At 36.9% G+C, this 14,286-nt stretch overlaps 1 protein-coding gene and 1 long non-coding RNA gene across 2 annotated transcripts in view; one reads left to right on the forward strand and one right to left on the reverse strand.

The window, feature by feature from the left end:
• Positions 1-10,865, reverse strand: part of LOC149799042 (uncharacterized) — an 83,558-nt gene extending 72,693 nt beyond the window's left edge. The window contains exon 1 of the long non-coding RNA XR_016421075.1: positions 10,775-10,865. This is a non-coding gene — a long non-coding RNA (uncharacterized LOC149799042). The remainder of the gene's footprint in view (positions 1-10,774) is intronic.
• The window catches only part of LOC149799043 (sialate O-acetylesterase-like), a 54,339-nt gene extending 40,393 nt beyond the window's left edge, over positions 1-13,946 (forward strand). The window contains exons 7-10 of the mRNA XM_089958006.1: positions 6,148-6,302; positions 7,936-8,134; positions 12,166-12,302; positions 13,718-13,946. Of these exons, the coding sequence (XP_089814132.1) occupies positions 6,148-6,302; positions 7,936-8,134; positions 12,166-12,302; positions 13,718-13,823 (597 nt within the window). The 3' untranslated portion in view covers positions 13,824-13,946. The remainder of the gene's footprint in view (positions 1-6,147; positions 6,303-7,935; positions 8,135-12,165; positions 12,303-13,717) is intronic.
• The last annotated feature ends 340 nt before the right edge of the window (positions 13,947-14,286 follow it).

Genomic DNA, 14,286 nt, shown 5'->3' on the forward strand with positions numbered 1-14,286 from the left:
GAGGATATTTTGGAAGCGGAACCAAAAGAAAAACACGAAGAGAACATGATAATGTTCAGATGGCCAGAACAAGAACGTTTAGTGTCCTGCTTTGCCAAACACCTGGCCGAAGCAATTACAGGATTGACGAAGAAAGATTGCTATAAATGTCTAAACGATCGTCCCAGTCAAATTCAACACGGTAAATATCTGATGACGAGCCAAGGAGAAACATTGAACGAGTATCTGGGATGATGCTTGGGGTCTCATCTCGGAAGAAGCAGTGTTGCATCAATGATAAAAAGACTTGCTTGATCATTACTATCCTCCATTCACTGCTCTAGAGACCCGTTGCATCGAATCTCTCTTGGCACATAGTACGGAGACAAAGCGAAGAGACATTTACTTGACAGAGATTTTCAAAACAAAATGGATACGTGGGAACTTTATTACCTTTTGAAAAACAATTCGTACGCCGCTTCTTGGAATCTTGTCGTGTGCGCTAAAGATGAACTTTATCATAGCGAACCTAAGGTTCATCAAGCTTATGTCATCAACACGGACGACAGTTATCTCCTATGAACCCACTGGGTAGCCGTCTACTTTCCCCAAGATGCCTGTGTGGAGTATTTTGATTCGTATGGATTACCGTCTTTGGAAGATGACATCATCGACTTTATGAGAAGAAACGCCCAGACGACACGATTCAGTTGTGTGAAATTACAAGGTACAGATTCCATGGTGTGTGGACAATGTTGTGTGTATTTTCTTCATCAACGCAGTCTTGTATAACCTTAGAAAATTTAGTGACTTTATTTGATTGTGACTCTTCTAGAAACGATGAAACAAAAGATAGATGGCTTTGTGACCATTATGGATGTCTCTTGTCTTCACCTAGGAAACGTAGAGTACATCAGTGGCCAAATGACCTCCATGAGAAGTCTAACTTAACTTCACAACGTTGTCAACCTTGTTAAAAATTTGTTATTTGAAATAAAAGTGTTGATGATATTTATTTGTTGGTTGTTTGTTGGTTCAACAAAAATGCTATCAAAAATTATTGTCTGTGGTTTGCTTTACAAATGTTATCAAAAACTATTGTCTCTGGTTTGTTTTAAAATTGTTTGTATTACTATATATGCTCATTCACTTCTCTGTATCCCTCTACATTAGATGGGCTATAGCGTTCCTACCAAAAAATTGTAGGGATGTTTTATATTGCGTCCGCGCTTGAGACACATAAAGCGGGGCAGTCTCCAGTCTGGCCATCCATTGTTGACTCGTCAACTCGTGAAGATGTCTTCAAAACTAGCTAAACTGAATCAAGCCCACGTCCATTTACGTCGTGTCAGGCAAAAGATGATGCCAAAGCCTGAAGAGATAGAAAATGTCAGGCTGTTGAAAGTGGCACAAGACCTGATAGAAGAGGTCTTTAGAGAAGAAATAAAAAAAGAGCAAGAAGAGTGGACCGAGAAGTACAGATTTTAGAAGCAGCAACAGCAGCAGCAACAACAACAACAACAGGAGCCAGAAAGAGGCTTTGTAGACATAGAGTGGAAACCAAGAGTTCTCCTTCCGAAGACGCAGGCCGTTTCCCGTGAAAATTCCTTCAGCCAGACGGGGCCGAAATCCCAGGCGTTGAAAGAGATTGCCCAAACTCTTAACAAACAAAACAGTCCTTTTCAGGGCTACCAATTTTTTTTAGAAAAGTCATACTTTTCTATTACCACAATTTGTCTGTATTTGTGTGCTGGTCTGTGAGTGTGATTTTTATGTCAAAAAATAGAAGTGTGCCAATAAATACTTCGTTTCCCTGGATTTTTAGGATAATGTGTGTGTGTTTGTGTGTATTTTAGGGTTGTATGTATGGTTGGTAATAAAGTGTGTTTGTAGGAAAAAAGTGAACGTGAGGGTTTCTTTTAGGTCTGCGAGTTCCATGTTTTGATTGTGGTGTGGGTATTGTTAGGTTTTGAGTAAGGGGTGTGTATTCCTTCACGGTCGTGCTTCCAGAATACAAAGCGGATCGTTCGTCAGTCTGGCTACATCAGCTCTCAAACACAACGAGAGACATCATCGTCTCGTGTTTAGGCTCGAATAAACAGTAACACAAGAAAGAGTGAAAACAGCAAGCTTTTACAAATACAATAAAAAAAATTTCCCTGGAAAAATTCTGCAAAAATGAAAAACACGAACTTACGGTTTTATAGAATCAAATCAAACAATAATCCAAGAATAATCCAAGAACAAAATTTTAGTAGTCCTAATAACAAAATGTTCTACTGATTTCACGTTCGAATCCAGACGAATAATCCAAGATGGAAGACGATGACGTATGCTGCAATCTGTAGTGTTGAAGTCTACAGTTCCTTTGTAGAAACAAGAATTATCACTCCGGTTTCTGATAGCTGAATAAATTGTTTATAATAAAAAAATGTTTTTGTTCCATAATATTACATGAGCACACGTATTTTCCAGAAGAAGAAACAAAAGAATTAATCTTTTGAATCCAAGTAATTTGAAATAACTCCAAACCAAGTAATTTGAAATAACTCCAAACAACATACAACTAACAGTTTAACAGCCCAGCTTCTTCTGAAATTAATTCTCCAAAACAGAGATTATATCGTTTCCAAAAACGTAAACACGGGTCACGTGATCATCTTCTGGAAGGTTATATAAGCAAGTATTTGTTACAGACCACGTTTACCCAATGCGACCCTGACGAAAACCAATCATTTTACTCTAAAAAATAAAAAATTAAACAAAATTGCTTACATCTTAAACACAAAGTCCCATCATGACCTCGAAAACAACCAATCATTTTAAAATAAAATAGAACTTGTTAATGATCGTTGCTACAAATTATCAAACAAGGTCAGGATATAGATCAACACCTGGTGCTTATAAACTAACAGTCAAGGTCAAACTATTCTCTGAAAAAAGCATCATCTCTAGTGAATAAATTTACAATACAATATCATGTAATACAAAATTTAAAACTGACAAACAACTCAATTGAATTAAATATATATTAAATCAGATACAAGTAAATCAAATATGCACAACAAGATGCAAGGTCTCATTCAGTAAGAGACTTGTTCCTAACCCACCCTCTGGAAACAAGATACATCAGCTTAGTATGGAACTAAATATTGATAGACTCTTGACAGAAGCCATCAAATACACAGATCCCACTCCTTGGACGTGCAAAAAAAAAAAAAAAAAAAAATTTTTATTTTCTAGCCTAACCCTTTGGCTCCAAACTAGACCGGCCGCGAATCTTAATCTTAATTGTTAATCTTAACAATAATTGACAACTCCTACAAAGACGATATCAAAATTTGATGGATCTAAAGAAAACAACCCAGACAAAACTGCTGCTACCCTCACTATCCCTGAAACAAATGAAGAACTTGGATCAAGACTCATCGATAATTGCTCTATTTACGTAGAACAATTATGTACTATATTAGAATCAATCAAATTGGCAAACAATCATAAGCTCCCAAAATCGCGAATAATTAGCGATTCGCTTAGTGTTTCATATTCCCTGGAAACCGGAAACACAGCAGGACGAGAAAATTTCTTTAAAAAAGCAAAATTGCTTCTAAAAAATATGCTGAATCAAGACCAAAGTGTAGAATTCATGTGAGTGCCATCCAATAATAACATACTAGGAAATGACAAAGCTGACTTGTCAGCAAATTTACAACTTAATGGACCGGACATTTATAACTAGCTGTGCGAGTGCGTGTGGGCCTTTTCCCCACTCACCACTTGTCCCGTGGGACCAAAATGTCCCGAAAACGGACACAATCTATCAGCACACGGTGTGTGCATTAAATCGTTGTGGAGCCTGGCACTATTCCCTTCCCCTCGAAAAAATCGATCAGCCCCTGTGGGGTTATTAACCGGTCGCGCATGCCCAAGTGGGAGAATGCTACCTTAATCCAACTAACGTAACGTAACAGTCTAGAGTAAAAGATGAAGACGAAGTGAAGAAAAAAATGGCCCTTTTCAAGGCCCCTCACCTATCTTGAAAAGATGCGTATTGTCTCTTGCCTAAAATTTATTTAGCCGATTGTATAGTTGTTTGTTTTATGTACATAAATCTATGTATGTCTGTGTCTCTAACCCTGTCTCTAACCATGTCTCTATATCTATGTCTCTATTCCCCCCCCCCAGAATAGTGCCTATTCAGGTCAGCCCCTTGCAACACTGTTCCGCCCGATTGAGGTCAGCCCCTTGCAACAGTGTTGTCATTGTTTCTCCAGTGTCAAGTACCGTGACGTCACTCCTCTCCAATTCCCCTTGTCCCCATTCAGTCCCAATACATTTTCACTATACATTCCGTTTGTTAAATTCCCATATTGCCCCCAAGTGTCCCACAATGTTAAAATCCCATATTGCCTTATAGTAAAACCCCTTTGTTTCCTTATATAACCTCATATTGCCCTATAGTATCCTACTCTACTACTAATGTGCAAAGGTTACACGTCTCTTTATGAAAGGAGAAAAGGAGGATCCAGGGTAGTACAGACCCATATCCATATATCAAAATTATTTTAAAAGCGAGTAGTTATGCAGGTCTGTGAGGTTTATGAAACTTACAGTCTATTTCATAAGGCACAATCAGGATTTAGAAAGTTCCACTCATGCCAAACAGAACTTACCAAATTAACTGATATTTGACTTCAAGAAATGGATAATGGTTCTATGAATGGGATTCTTCAACTTGAGTTCAAGAGAGCCTCTGATCTCGTTGATCACGAAATTCTGCAGCAAAAGCTGAACTGTTACAGGTTTGACAATCTTTTTTGTAAAAACTGGGTTAAATCATACCTAAACCAAAGGTCTCAATATTAAGCATTGGCAAATTCAGGGCTCCTCCAAAGCTCTGTTTTAAATCATCTCCTCTTTCTTATCTATGTAAACAATCTACCATTAAATAATAAATCCACAAATATAGATTTGTTTGCAGATGATACAACCTTATATACATCTAGTTCTGATACTGAAATCATCGGGAAAAAGATTAGACTTGGACCTTTTAGAGTTCAAAATTGGGCACAACACAATAGGATGGTAATTAAGGAAGGTAAGACAAAATTTATTAAATTGGGGACATCACAACATCTAAAGTTATGGAACTCAGAACTATCTCTTACAATAAATAATCGTCAGTTAGAAAGTGTCAAACATGAAAAGCTTGTAGGTGTGTCTGTGAATATTCATTTCCAATGGGATGACCACACTGGCGAGTTTTGTAAAACACTGTCTTCCAAAATTGCCCTAGTCAGCAGAATCAAGAAATATTTACCTACAGAAACTCGTAATCTATACACTCTTCCAACAGTGGATTACCGTTTGACTCTATGGGGAAACTGTGACAAATCTCAGCTTGTCCTGATTTATTAACTTCAAAAAAGGGCAGCATGCATAAGTTTAGACGCATCTATTGATCAGCCATCAAAAGCATTGTTTACAGAACTATTATGGTTCACAATATATTAAAGATAGATTTTCACAAGGCAGTTCTTGTGTATAAATGTCTACATGGAGCTGCACCAGAGTATCTTCAGGACTTATTCAGGCCTTTTTCAACACAGTACCAGTTGGGATTATCGTCACATAGAAACCGTCATGCACCAAAACCAAGAACATATCAATTTTCAAAAGAGCTTCCAATACTGTAGTACAGTTCTGTGGAACAAGCTCCCACCACATGTAAAATCAACTGAAACTATTACAGTATTTAAGAAGAGATATCATGAGCATGCATGTTTTCCTAATAGATAATGGAATTTAGTATTTTAATACTAAACATGTTAAAATAAACACTAATTATTGCTGTCTTCATATAATGAAAATTTTATACTCTTCTTAAGAGGGCCTCAACGGAAAATAGTCCTTGACTAAATGAGTTACTCTCAATAAATAAATACATTATTATTATTATTATTATTATTATTATTATTATTATTATTATAGAGCAAGGACAGTGCACCAGCCCTGCAACTAAATGTGGTTAATCTGTCATTGGTTAATGCCAAGGCGCGAAAATAAACACGCCTGACCTGGCCTGGTATCCACGTTGTGTTGTAATACCACTGTTGAATAATGGCAAGGAACAATCCATTACCTGAAACTGACTTTCTTTGTCTTCAGTTGGCTCCGTGGCGCGAGAATGAGGCATCTCTAGGATTCCCAATCGTTAGATGGGCCCAGACCGCCGGTTACGGATTTGCGCCAAACCCGAACATTCCGAAAACTTTCATGGCGGTTGCTGTGGATTTGCCAGATTTCCAGTCTCCGCAAGGCTCGTGAGTATCTGGACTATTTTTGACAGAGATTATGTCTGGATTAAACATATGTCTTGGATTTAAACAGACATTTTGAATCCAGCAATCTGAGTAAATAACACTTATGGCAGACTTTATATTACCAAATGTCTCAAAGCAGCAGTCATCGAAAACAAAATTGGTAAACTGAATTCGTGCATACAATGTGGCATTCAAATGAAAATATAAAGAAAACTGTTTACCTAAAATGCAACCCAGTGTGTGTGTGTGTGTGTGTGTGTGGTCGTACATTCGCGAAGATCAGATAACTTGTAGACCATTATGATTTCAAATACGATGGTCGCAATTATGCAAAGTCCAATAATAATCAATTTAGAGTTGGCAAATTAACTCTAGGGCTCGTGTAGAATTTGGGGAAAGTGAGTTTCGTTTTAAAATATCAAGCCAACGAGTATTATACTTACAGGCTTTGGTCCGCAACGCCGCGGTAAACCAACAACTAAACAAGCTTATTCGTACTATGTGGATTTGGAGTGAGTGAGATTTGGATTTTTAACGTAACTTTAAAACGTTTTCAGTCATAATGCTACGATGTCTACAGTGTGGTAGTTTATAGTGATGTCTAGCACTGGGGCATCATGCCGCAGACATGTAGCATGATGTCCCACCCAGTCACATTATCCTGACACCAGACCGACCAGTCCTAACACTATCCTCTTAATGCTGAGCGCCTAGCGAGGCAGCTGTTAGTACCATTTTTGTAAGTCTTTGGTATGACTCGGCCTAGGATCGAACCCACGACCCTCCACATTCGAGAAGGACGCTCTAACCACTTCGCCACCGGAGCGGTCTAAATTGTGGGTTTGGTGGTAAGATGATGGTGTTCTTGGTTTTAAACGCACTTTTAACACATTATCGGTTATATCAGGCGAGGAATTATGGGCTAAAAGCCGACCCGGGCAGACCTGGACGGCTATCGAACGTTCTATCAACTACTGAGCCACCGATGTTACTGATAATAAGACAATTGTCGTACACATCAAAACGATTATGGGTTGAAACGCATATTTAAATCTTTGCTAACATTTTAAGACATGATGACTTAACTGAGATCCTGTCTTGTTATTAATAAAACTAAAGTCCGTATTAGTTTCCTAATTAAGATATGGTTTATTATCAAATTTAATAAGGAACCTATTTATATATAGCTTACACAGAGAGAGAGACAGAGAGAGAGAGAGATTGCAACTAATCCGTTATCTTTGGATATCACTACATTTGATATTGTAAACGTCGCTCCTTGTTCTCATTATTAATTTAAAACAAGCATTATGTTTTTTTACTGTACATTAATTTTGTTTTCAAAATTCAAATTTATGTTTTGCATTTGCTGTACATGTGTGTACGTCTTCTAATTAACATTACTTTACCTTGAAACGCCCTGATCTATTGACACATTTTGGGACGGCAGGCCTGGAAATCATAAAACTTCTAAGATAGAGTTTGAAAAAAGGAAACAAAATCTACATTTGTAAAGATACATATGATTGGTCGAAACTCAATATAAGAGTTGTATGATCTCCATAGCAATATATATGATGTTGTCAGTTGGATGACAGTAATACATGAATAACAACATGTTTTTATGTCCTAGAATTCACCCCCGTTTTAAAGAAGACATTGCCTATAGACTCTCCCTGGCCGGACGAGCCGTGGCCTACAGTGAACAAGGGCTAGATTATCAGGGACCCTATCCATCGGCATTCCATCTAGACGAAAGGTCACACACACTTAATATCGAATTCAGCTACGGGACTGTCCCCATACAAGTACGGAGTAATGATAGCTTGGAGGTATGACTATCTTAACCTTAAAAAAGATGTTGAGAAAGACGAGGAGGAAAGGAAGAATCTTACAAATGAGACGTAGAAATTAGGATTATATGGGTTGCAATGGCTGCCTGATGCTTTCTACAAATTAAGAGCAACTTATGTCATGGCACAAGTGGCGGTGCGAGGGTTCGATGCGTCGTGAGGGAATGGCGCAATGTTCTTTAGTGTTGTCCCTTCTTTGCGACAGAGAACAGGTTTTATGTCAGTTGCCAACATGCCCCCACCCCCACGTCCAAATACAGGTTTATGAGGAATTGCCCCCATTGCATTAAGGCAGGCGTGTACAACCTATGATACACGATCTGGTTTTATCCGCCAATTGACATCATAGGATGTGGCTTTAAAAATCGCTTATTCGACCAGCGCCCTGGCGGAAGCTGCACATACATGCGCTAGGGCGAGGATGAAATAGCATAAAATTTTCATCTGCAAAAAGCCCCATCAAAAACCGCCACAACCCCTCCTTCGACTCCACCGTATGTCACTGTACAAAGAAGTTACTGTACAGTGATATGTACATTATGGGTTGTTATTGCACGAATCTGTGTTGAGTTGAAAAGCTCGTACGTGACGAATGTGATAGAACCCCATAACATACAAATCACGGTCTACTGGCAATTTTATTACATACTTAAATTTAATTTTATAATACAGCTTTATTTTCAAATCAAACATTATCACCTCTGATTTTCTAAAGGGTAATTTCGGTAATTTGTTTAAGTTTAGGTAATTTATCACTCCTGAGAACAATCGGGAACTTATAGATGTACATGTACAAGTCCCTAGTAAAACAGCTGTAAATAAAATACGTGTACGTGTTCAAGTCCCTGGTACAATAGTTTTAGAACAAACTTGTCTGTAAACAAAATATACGTGTACATATACAAGTCATTTTATACAATATCTTTAGAACAAACGTTTCTGTAAACAAAATGCGTGTGTATGTACAAGTCCCTGGTATAATAGGTTTAAAGCAAGCGTTACTGTAAACAATATATGTGTAAATGTACAAAGTCCCTGATACAATAGTTCTAGAACAAACTTGTATGTAAACAAGATACGTGTACTTCTACAAGCCCCTCGTGCAACAGTTTTAGAACAAATGTTATATATGCCTATATTTTGTGTAACCGTTGTTACATGACTGTGATATAGTGTTCTGTCTCTCTTGCCCATACCTGAAAATCGTCTTCGGGCTAAATGGCATGGTCTTCGTACAATGAAAAGAAAGAAAATTACTTAAATTACATAATTAGTACCCCTGGGAGGTGGAAATAGAAACAACTTCTTCAAATAAATATGTTGATAGAGATAACGCAGTTAATTTTTCAATCAATTTAGTTGTCCCTGTCCCCGTTAGTGAGGAAGAAAACGGTGGAATGCAATATTAATGCAGTGACTGGTTTCAACAATCTTCGGAATTCAGAAATGTTAAACAATCTGGACCAGAAATTTTCAAATCAAGAACCACAAGAAAAGAGTGAATTAAAAATCAATTATATGAATATAAGAATTGTTTCCTGATTATATGTGTTAATAGGAAATTAACATTAGGCAATCATCTTGGCAGGTTTATAGCGACAAGGGGGTATACTATACAAAACAGGGTAAATTAACTGTAGCCTTTAATGGAAATTTAATATTGGGGCGCCATGTTGATATGTACAGGCCCAAGATGTTATATTCAAAATTGGTTCATAGCTTCTGCGTCATGAGTCTCTCTGGCGGGAAATGGAGTCTGTATAAACTTTAATGGAGATATAAGTTTCCCACTAAAAAATGGCTACTTATATTACAGACAGTAAGTTTAGGTATAAAACGTGTTGCTATCTTTACTTTCACCCATATATAATCCAATGTTCGGTCAATTTTTTTTCTCATCAGTTTCTGAAGACCATTGGGGGGGGGATATATTTTCGAATGAATACAGACTTTATGCATTGTGCCAAATTTTGTTCTTATATCTTTTACAATTCTGTCAACTTACAAGAGCTTGATATTTCCTGATGGTTCTCCGTATACCAAATTTATTCTTAAAGTAGATACAAATTTGAGAGACCTTCCACTGACAGTACGCTTGGTTTACTGAATGCGTGGCTTGAAAACAACATTGTTTAAGCTATTAAACTATGTTACACGTCTGCCACACCTAGCTAGGACTGACATCTCTTTAATTTTCATAAGAGGTGTTAGCTGTCATTGTTTGACAAGGGCTATGTAAATTGTTTGGAAATGGCTATTTAAAGTTTTTGCAAATTAATTGGCAGCAAATTTTGCTTAAAGAAATATTCAAGTTAAGTGGTTGCACTTTTTGTGATTATACAGAGTAAGATTCAAAATAATGGGTATAAAATAGATTTCAAATCTCCTATAAACTTAAAATAAATCCCTATTTCCCAATAACTTCCCTACCCTCGTCTGAAAAACAAAACTTACATCCCCTACCACTGTTATAATTCTTGTAACCGCAAGTAGAAAATATAAAGAAGGAGAGAAAAAGGTTACAGTGTGTGTGTGTGTGTGTGTGTGTGTGTGAATCTCTCATCATAACTAAACAAAACCCGAACAAATAAAGACCTATAGCTACTTATAGACACTTACCATTTCGGATGTAGTTTTATGACCAAGAATCACAATGAAATTTCAAAATCACATCACACAATATCCGTTTTACTCTCTTACATTTTTCATTTTCTTTCTACTGCTAACTTGTTTCTTCTTTTCCTTCGATGCATTTTCAATTAGGAGTCAAGGGTGACGTAAATGAAGAAGATGCACCCTCTATTATCCACACACCAATCCAGTGCCTTGTAATAGCAATTACTGGATTGTCTGGGCACTATATTATATATACCAGGCGTAGCTGAAATGTTATTACTAAAATCCGACAATCTGCAGATAATTTTAATATGATTTCCGCTACGCTCGGTTTCGACTACACTATTTTCCAGCCACAGTAAACAAACATTACTGTCAGTTCTAGGGCTGGCGGCGGGCCAATTTGTGACAAATTAAGAAACAAATTTGGCATGCTCCAAATTATGAACCAAGGTCAAGATAATCTAGGCTGACCGAATTGTAAGAAATTTAAGAACCGAATTGGCACATGCCAAATATTCTGCGTCTTTCGAAAATGTAGCAAAATACCACTGGCCTTTAGAAACCGATGAATGAAATTATTTTCTTCTAAAAACACAACTAGCTTACCGTAATGCTATCAAGACGTTTATTTTCCCTAAATTTGCTGTCTGTAACATGCCATGATGTTAAAGTTCCATAAGAGTTCAAACAGACTCCACATGTTCATTTCTCGTCAGAGTCCCAACATGTTACACTGTTAGATTATCCCGCCAGACAGAGGCATTATGTGAAAAATATTAACCGTGTTTTTAAATTAGATATTGTCGTTATTGATTTCAACATGGCGGCCCTATGTTAACTTCCCTACAAAAGCATTCATCTTTGTACCGTGTTTAACATGGTATACCCCATTATGGCTATAAATCGACCAAAATGGTGGCCTAATGTTAATTTCCCATTGAAACCTATTATCTGCAGACCGTTTTCAAACGAAAATTTTATAGACTCCATGTTAAAGTCCTATTAGAGACCAAATAGACCCATACTATTACAATGTTACATTTCATCCCACACATTCCCATAATGCAAAATCCATGGACAAAGTTTTGACATTAAATCGTGCCTCTGTAATGTTAAATCCCCGTTTGGGCCTATGATCATTTTACCCTTTTTAACATAACATTCCCGTTTGGGTATAAATTGCCTACTGGTACAGAACCAGTCTCACCAGCTGCGATGACCGTTAGGAAGTGATAAGTAGCTGATCATATGCATATATATATATATATATATATATATATATATATATATATATATATATATATATATATATATATATATATATATATATATATAGTTACAAATATGAGTAAATACTGCCATTTTAACAATGCGTGTTTGATTTGTTACAGCTTTGCTGCTCCAGTGACGCCAGGTCTCAGTGTTCGGCGCAAAACGATAATTGGATTCCAGTAGTCATTTCCAGTCATACTGACTCCAGTATTACTATATCTACCACAGCCTGCAAACCACATGTAGCCGGGGTCAGGTAAGTTAGAAAGGTCAAAGGGTATCTTTTTTAAATAAAAAAAGGAGCGCTAACGTTCTCACTTCACACAACTGCTATCCGGATGACGAACACAAGAGCAGGTATTACAGAACCAGTGTTACGCTAAATTGGCATTTTACAACTGAAAATGGTACGGCGCTGTGGGTGAGGAAACATCTATGGGCTAAAATGTTCCTTCCGCTTTTAAAGATATTTTTTCACCCTGAGAGGAAAACACTCCATAACTTTTTTTAAAAAAGAATTCTCAAGTTTTTTTTTTTCTTCTCCCTGGAAGATGAAGGAGGAATGACTTGGAGAGAAAAATTATTCTGGAAAACATATTCATGCTCGAGCAAAGACCCTCCTAGATTAATGGCGTCCACTAAATGTTCACTTTCCCCCACCAGAAGTACCACTTCACCAACCTAAGCCATCCAAAGTATTTTCTCGGTTCAGTATTCTACTAAGCATGTGACACCCTCTCATCCCTATATACGCAACTACCTTCACACCTTTATTCGTCTTTATGTTCCAACGAATCTCGATAGCATGGCGAAAAATATAGACATCTGAAGGCGTCTACCAGCAGATTTAACATTATTTTATTTCTTTCTAAATCCACTTTTTATCACCATTCTAAGCAAAAGTTTCCTCCGTGTCAAACGACAAACAAGGCTGATCCAGGGATCATATGGGTTGTGCTAGCAGTGCCATTATTTATATACATCCAATTGAATCAGATTGTATGTTTAGCCGAGATGTACGAGTCGCTTTTCCGGCAGCAAAGGTATCAAATGTCTGCACACGTTACAACACGGAATAAGTCGCCACACCAAGCTTTATTCTAGACTCTCTGAACTCTGTTTTGAACTAACAGAATGAAGTATGAGACACTCTACTGGTTAGCGTTCTCAGCATCATAGTTTCTTTCTATATGTTAAAATTTGCGTTCATGTTTTTTTAATTAATTTTTTTTATTAACAAAAACTAAAATTCCCAAAATACACGCAACAAAAAATATAAAAAAAAATATTACCTGGAGTGGAGGCATACATTCGACACAAAAACAACAAATGAAACATTCACTGTAGTAGAGGTATACATTCGACACGACAGCATTTGATACTTAAAATACTAAGATAATACATTTTTCGTATCGAAGCATGTTCAGTCCACATACATACATACATACATACATACATACATACATACATACATACATACATACATACATACATACAACTTAAATAGGAGAAGTTTTAACAAAAACAAAAATATTGAAATTGGATGTTGTGATCTTATATATCATTCCGCGTAAAAATTCTATTTTGGATAAATTTGTCCTAAACTAGAAAACCAGTTGTGATTTCAGCATATAATTGCATTGGGAAGAGGAATTATTTTCTTTGCTGTAGGTATCTCTGGAGGGAGAGCCCGTGCCCCCTCAAAAAGTGTGCAGTCTATGGAAGGGACAATGATCTACCCACACCACCTTTCTGGAGGGCAGGAGGATTACAATGAAAGAAGAACATGGGAATTAATGTGGTCAATTGCTTTCTTCATTGCTGCTTGATTGTTTCTATTGTTGAATTTTATTTTAAAAAATTTAATTTGATTAAATTCTTAGGTAAAGGCGTTTGCATTTTTATTCGTTCAAATTTTGTTATTTATCCTTTGTTTGTTTGTTTGTTTTTATCTGCTAATAGATAATGATAGTTCACTTTTTCTAGCAACGTACTGTCTTCTTTTGAAATTGAATCTTTTAAGCATCACTTGTGCGCCACTAGATCGAACTAAGTCCTTCCGGATATTTATGGACTGAGGACTAATTACATGACAGTCTAGATAGGCAAACATTTTGGAATAAACTTGAAACATTTATTTATTTACATTTGATAGTGCTATAAAAAAACAACACGTTATACTAATAATTAGGACGGGTTATCTCCAACTACATTGAGACGATGATGGCCCAAAAGATTAT

This window comes from Sinohyriopsis cumingii, chromosome 5, assembly GCF_028554795.1.
Source record: "Sinohyriopsis cumingii isolate HCF-2022 chromosome 5, ASM2855479v2, whole genome shotgun sequence".
Lineage (NCBI taxonomy): Eukaryota > Metazoa > Mollusca > Bivalvia > Unionida > Unionidae > Sinohyriopsis > Sinohyriopsis cumingii.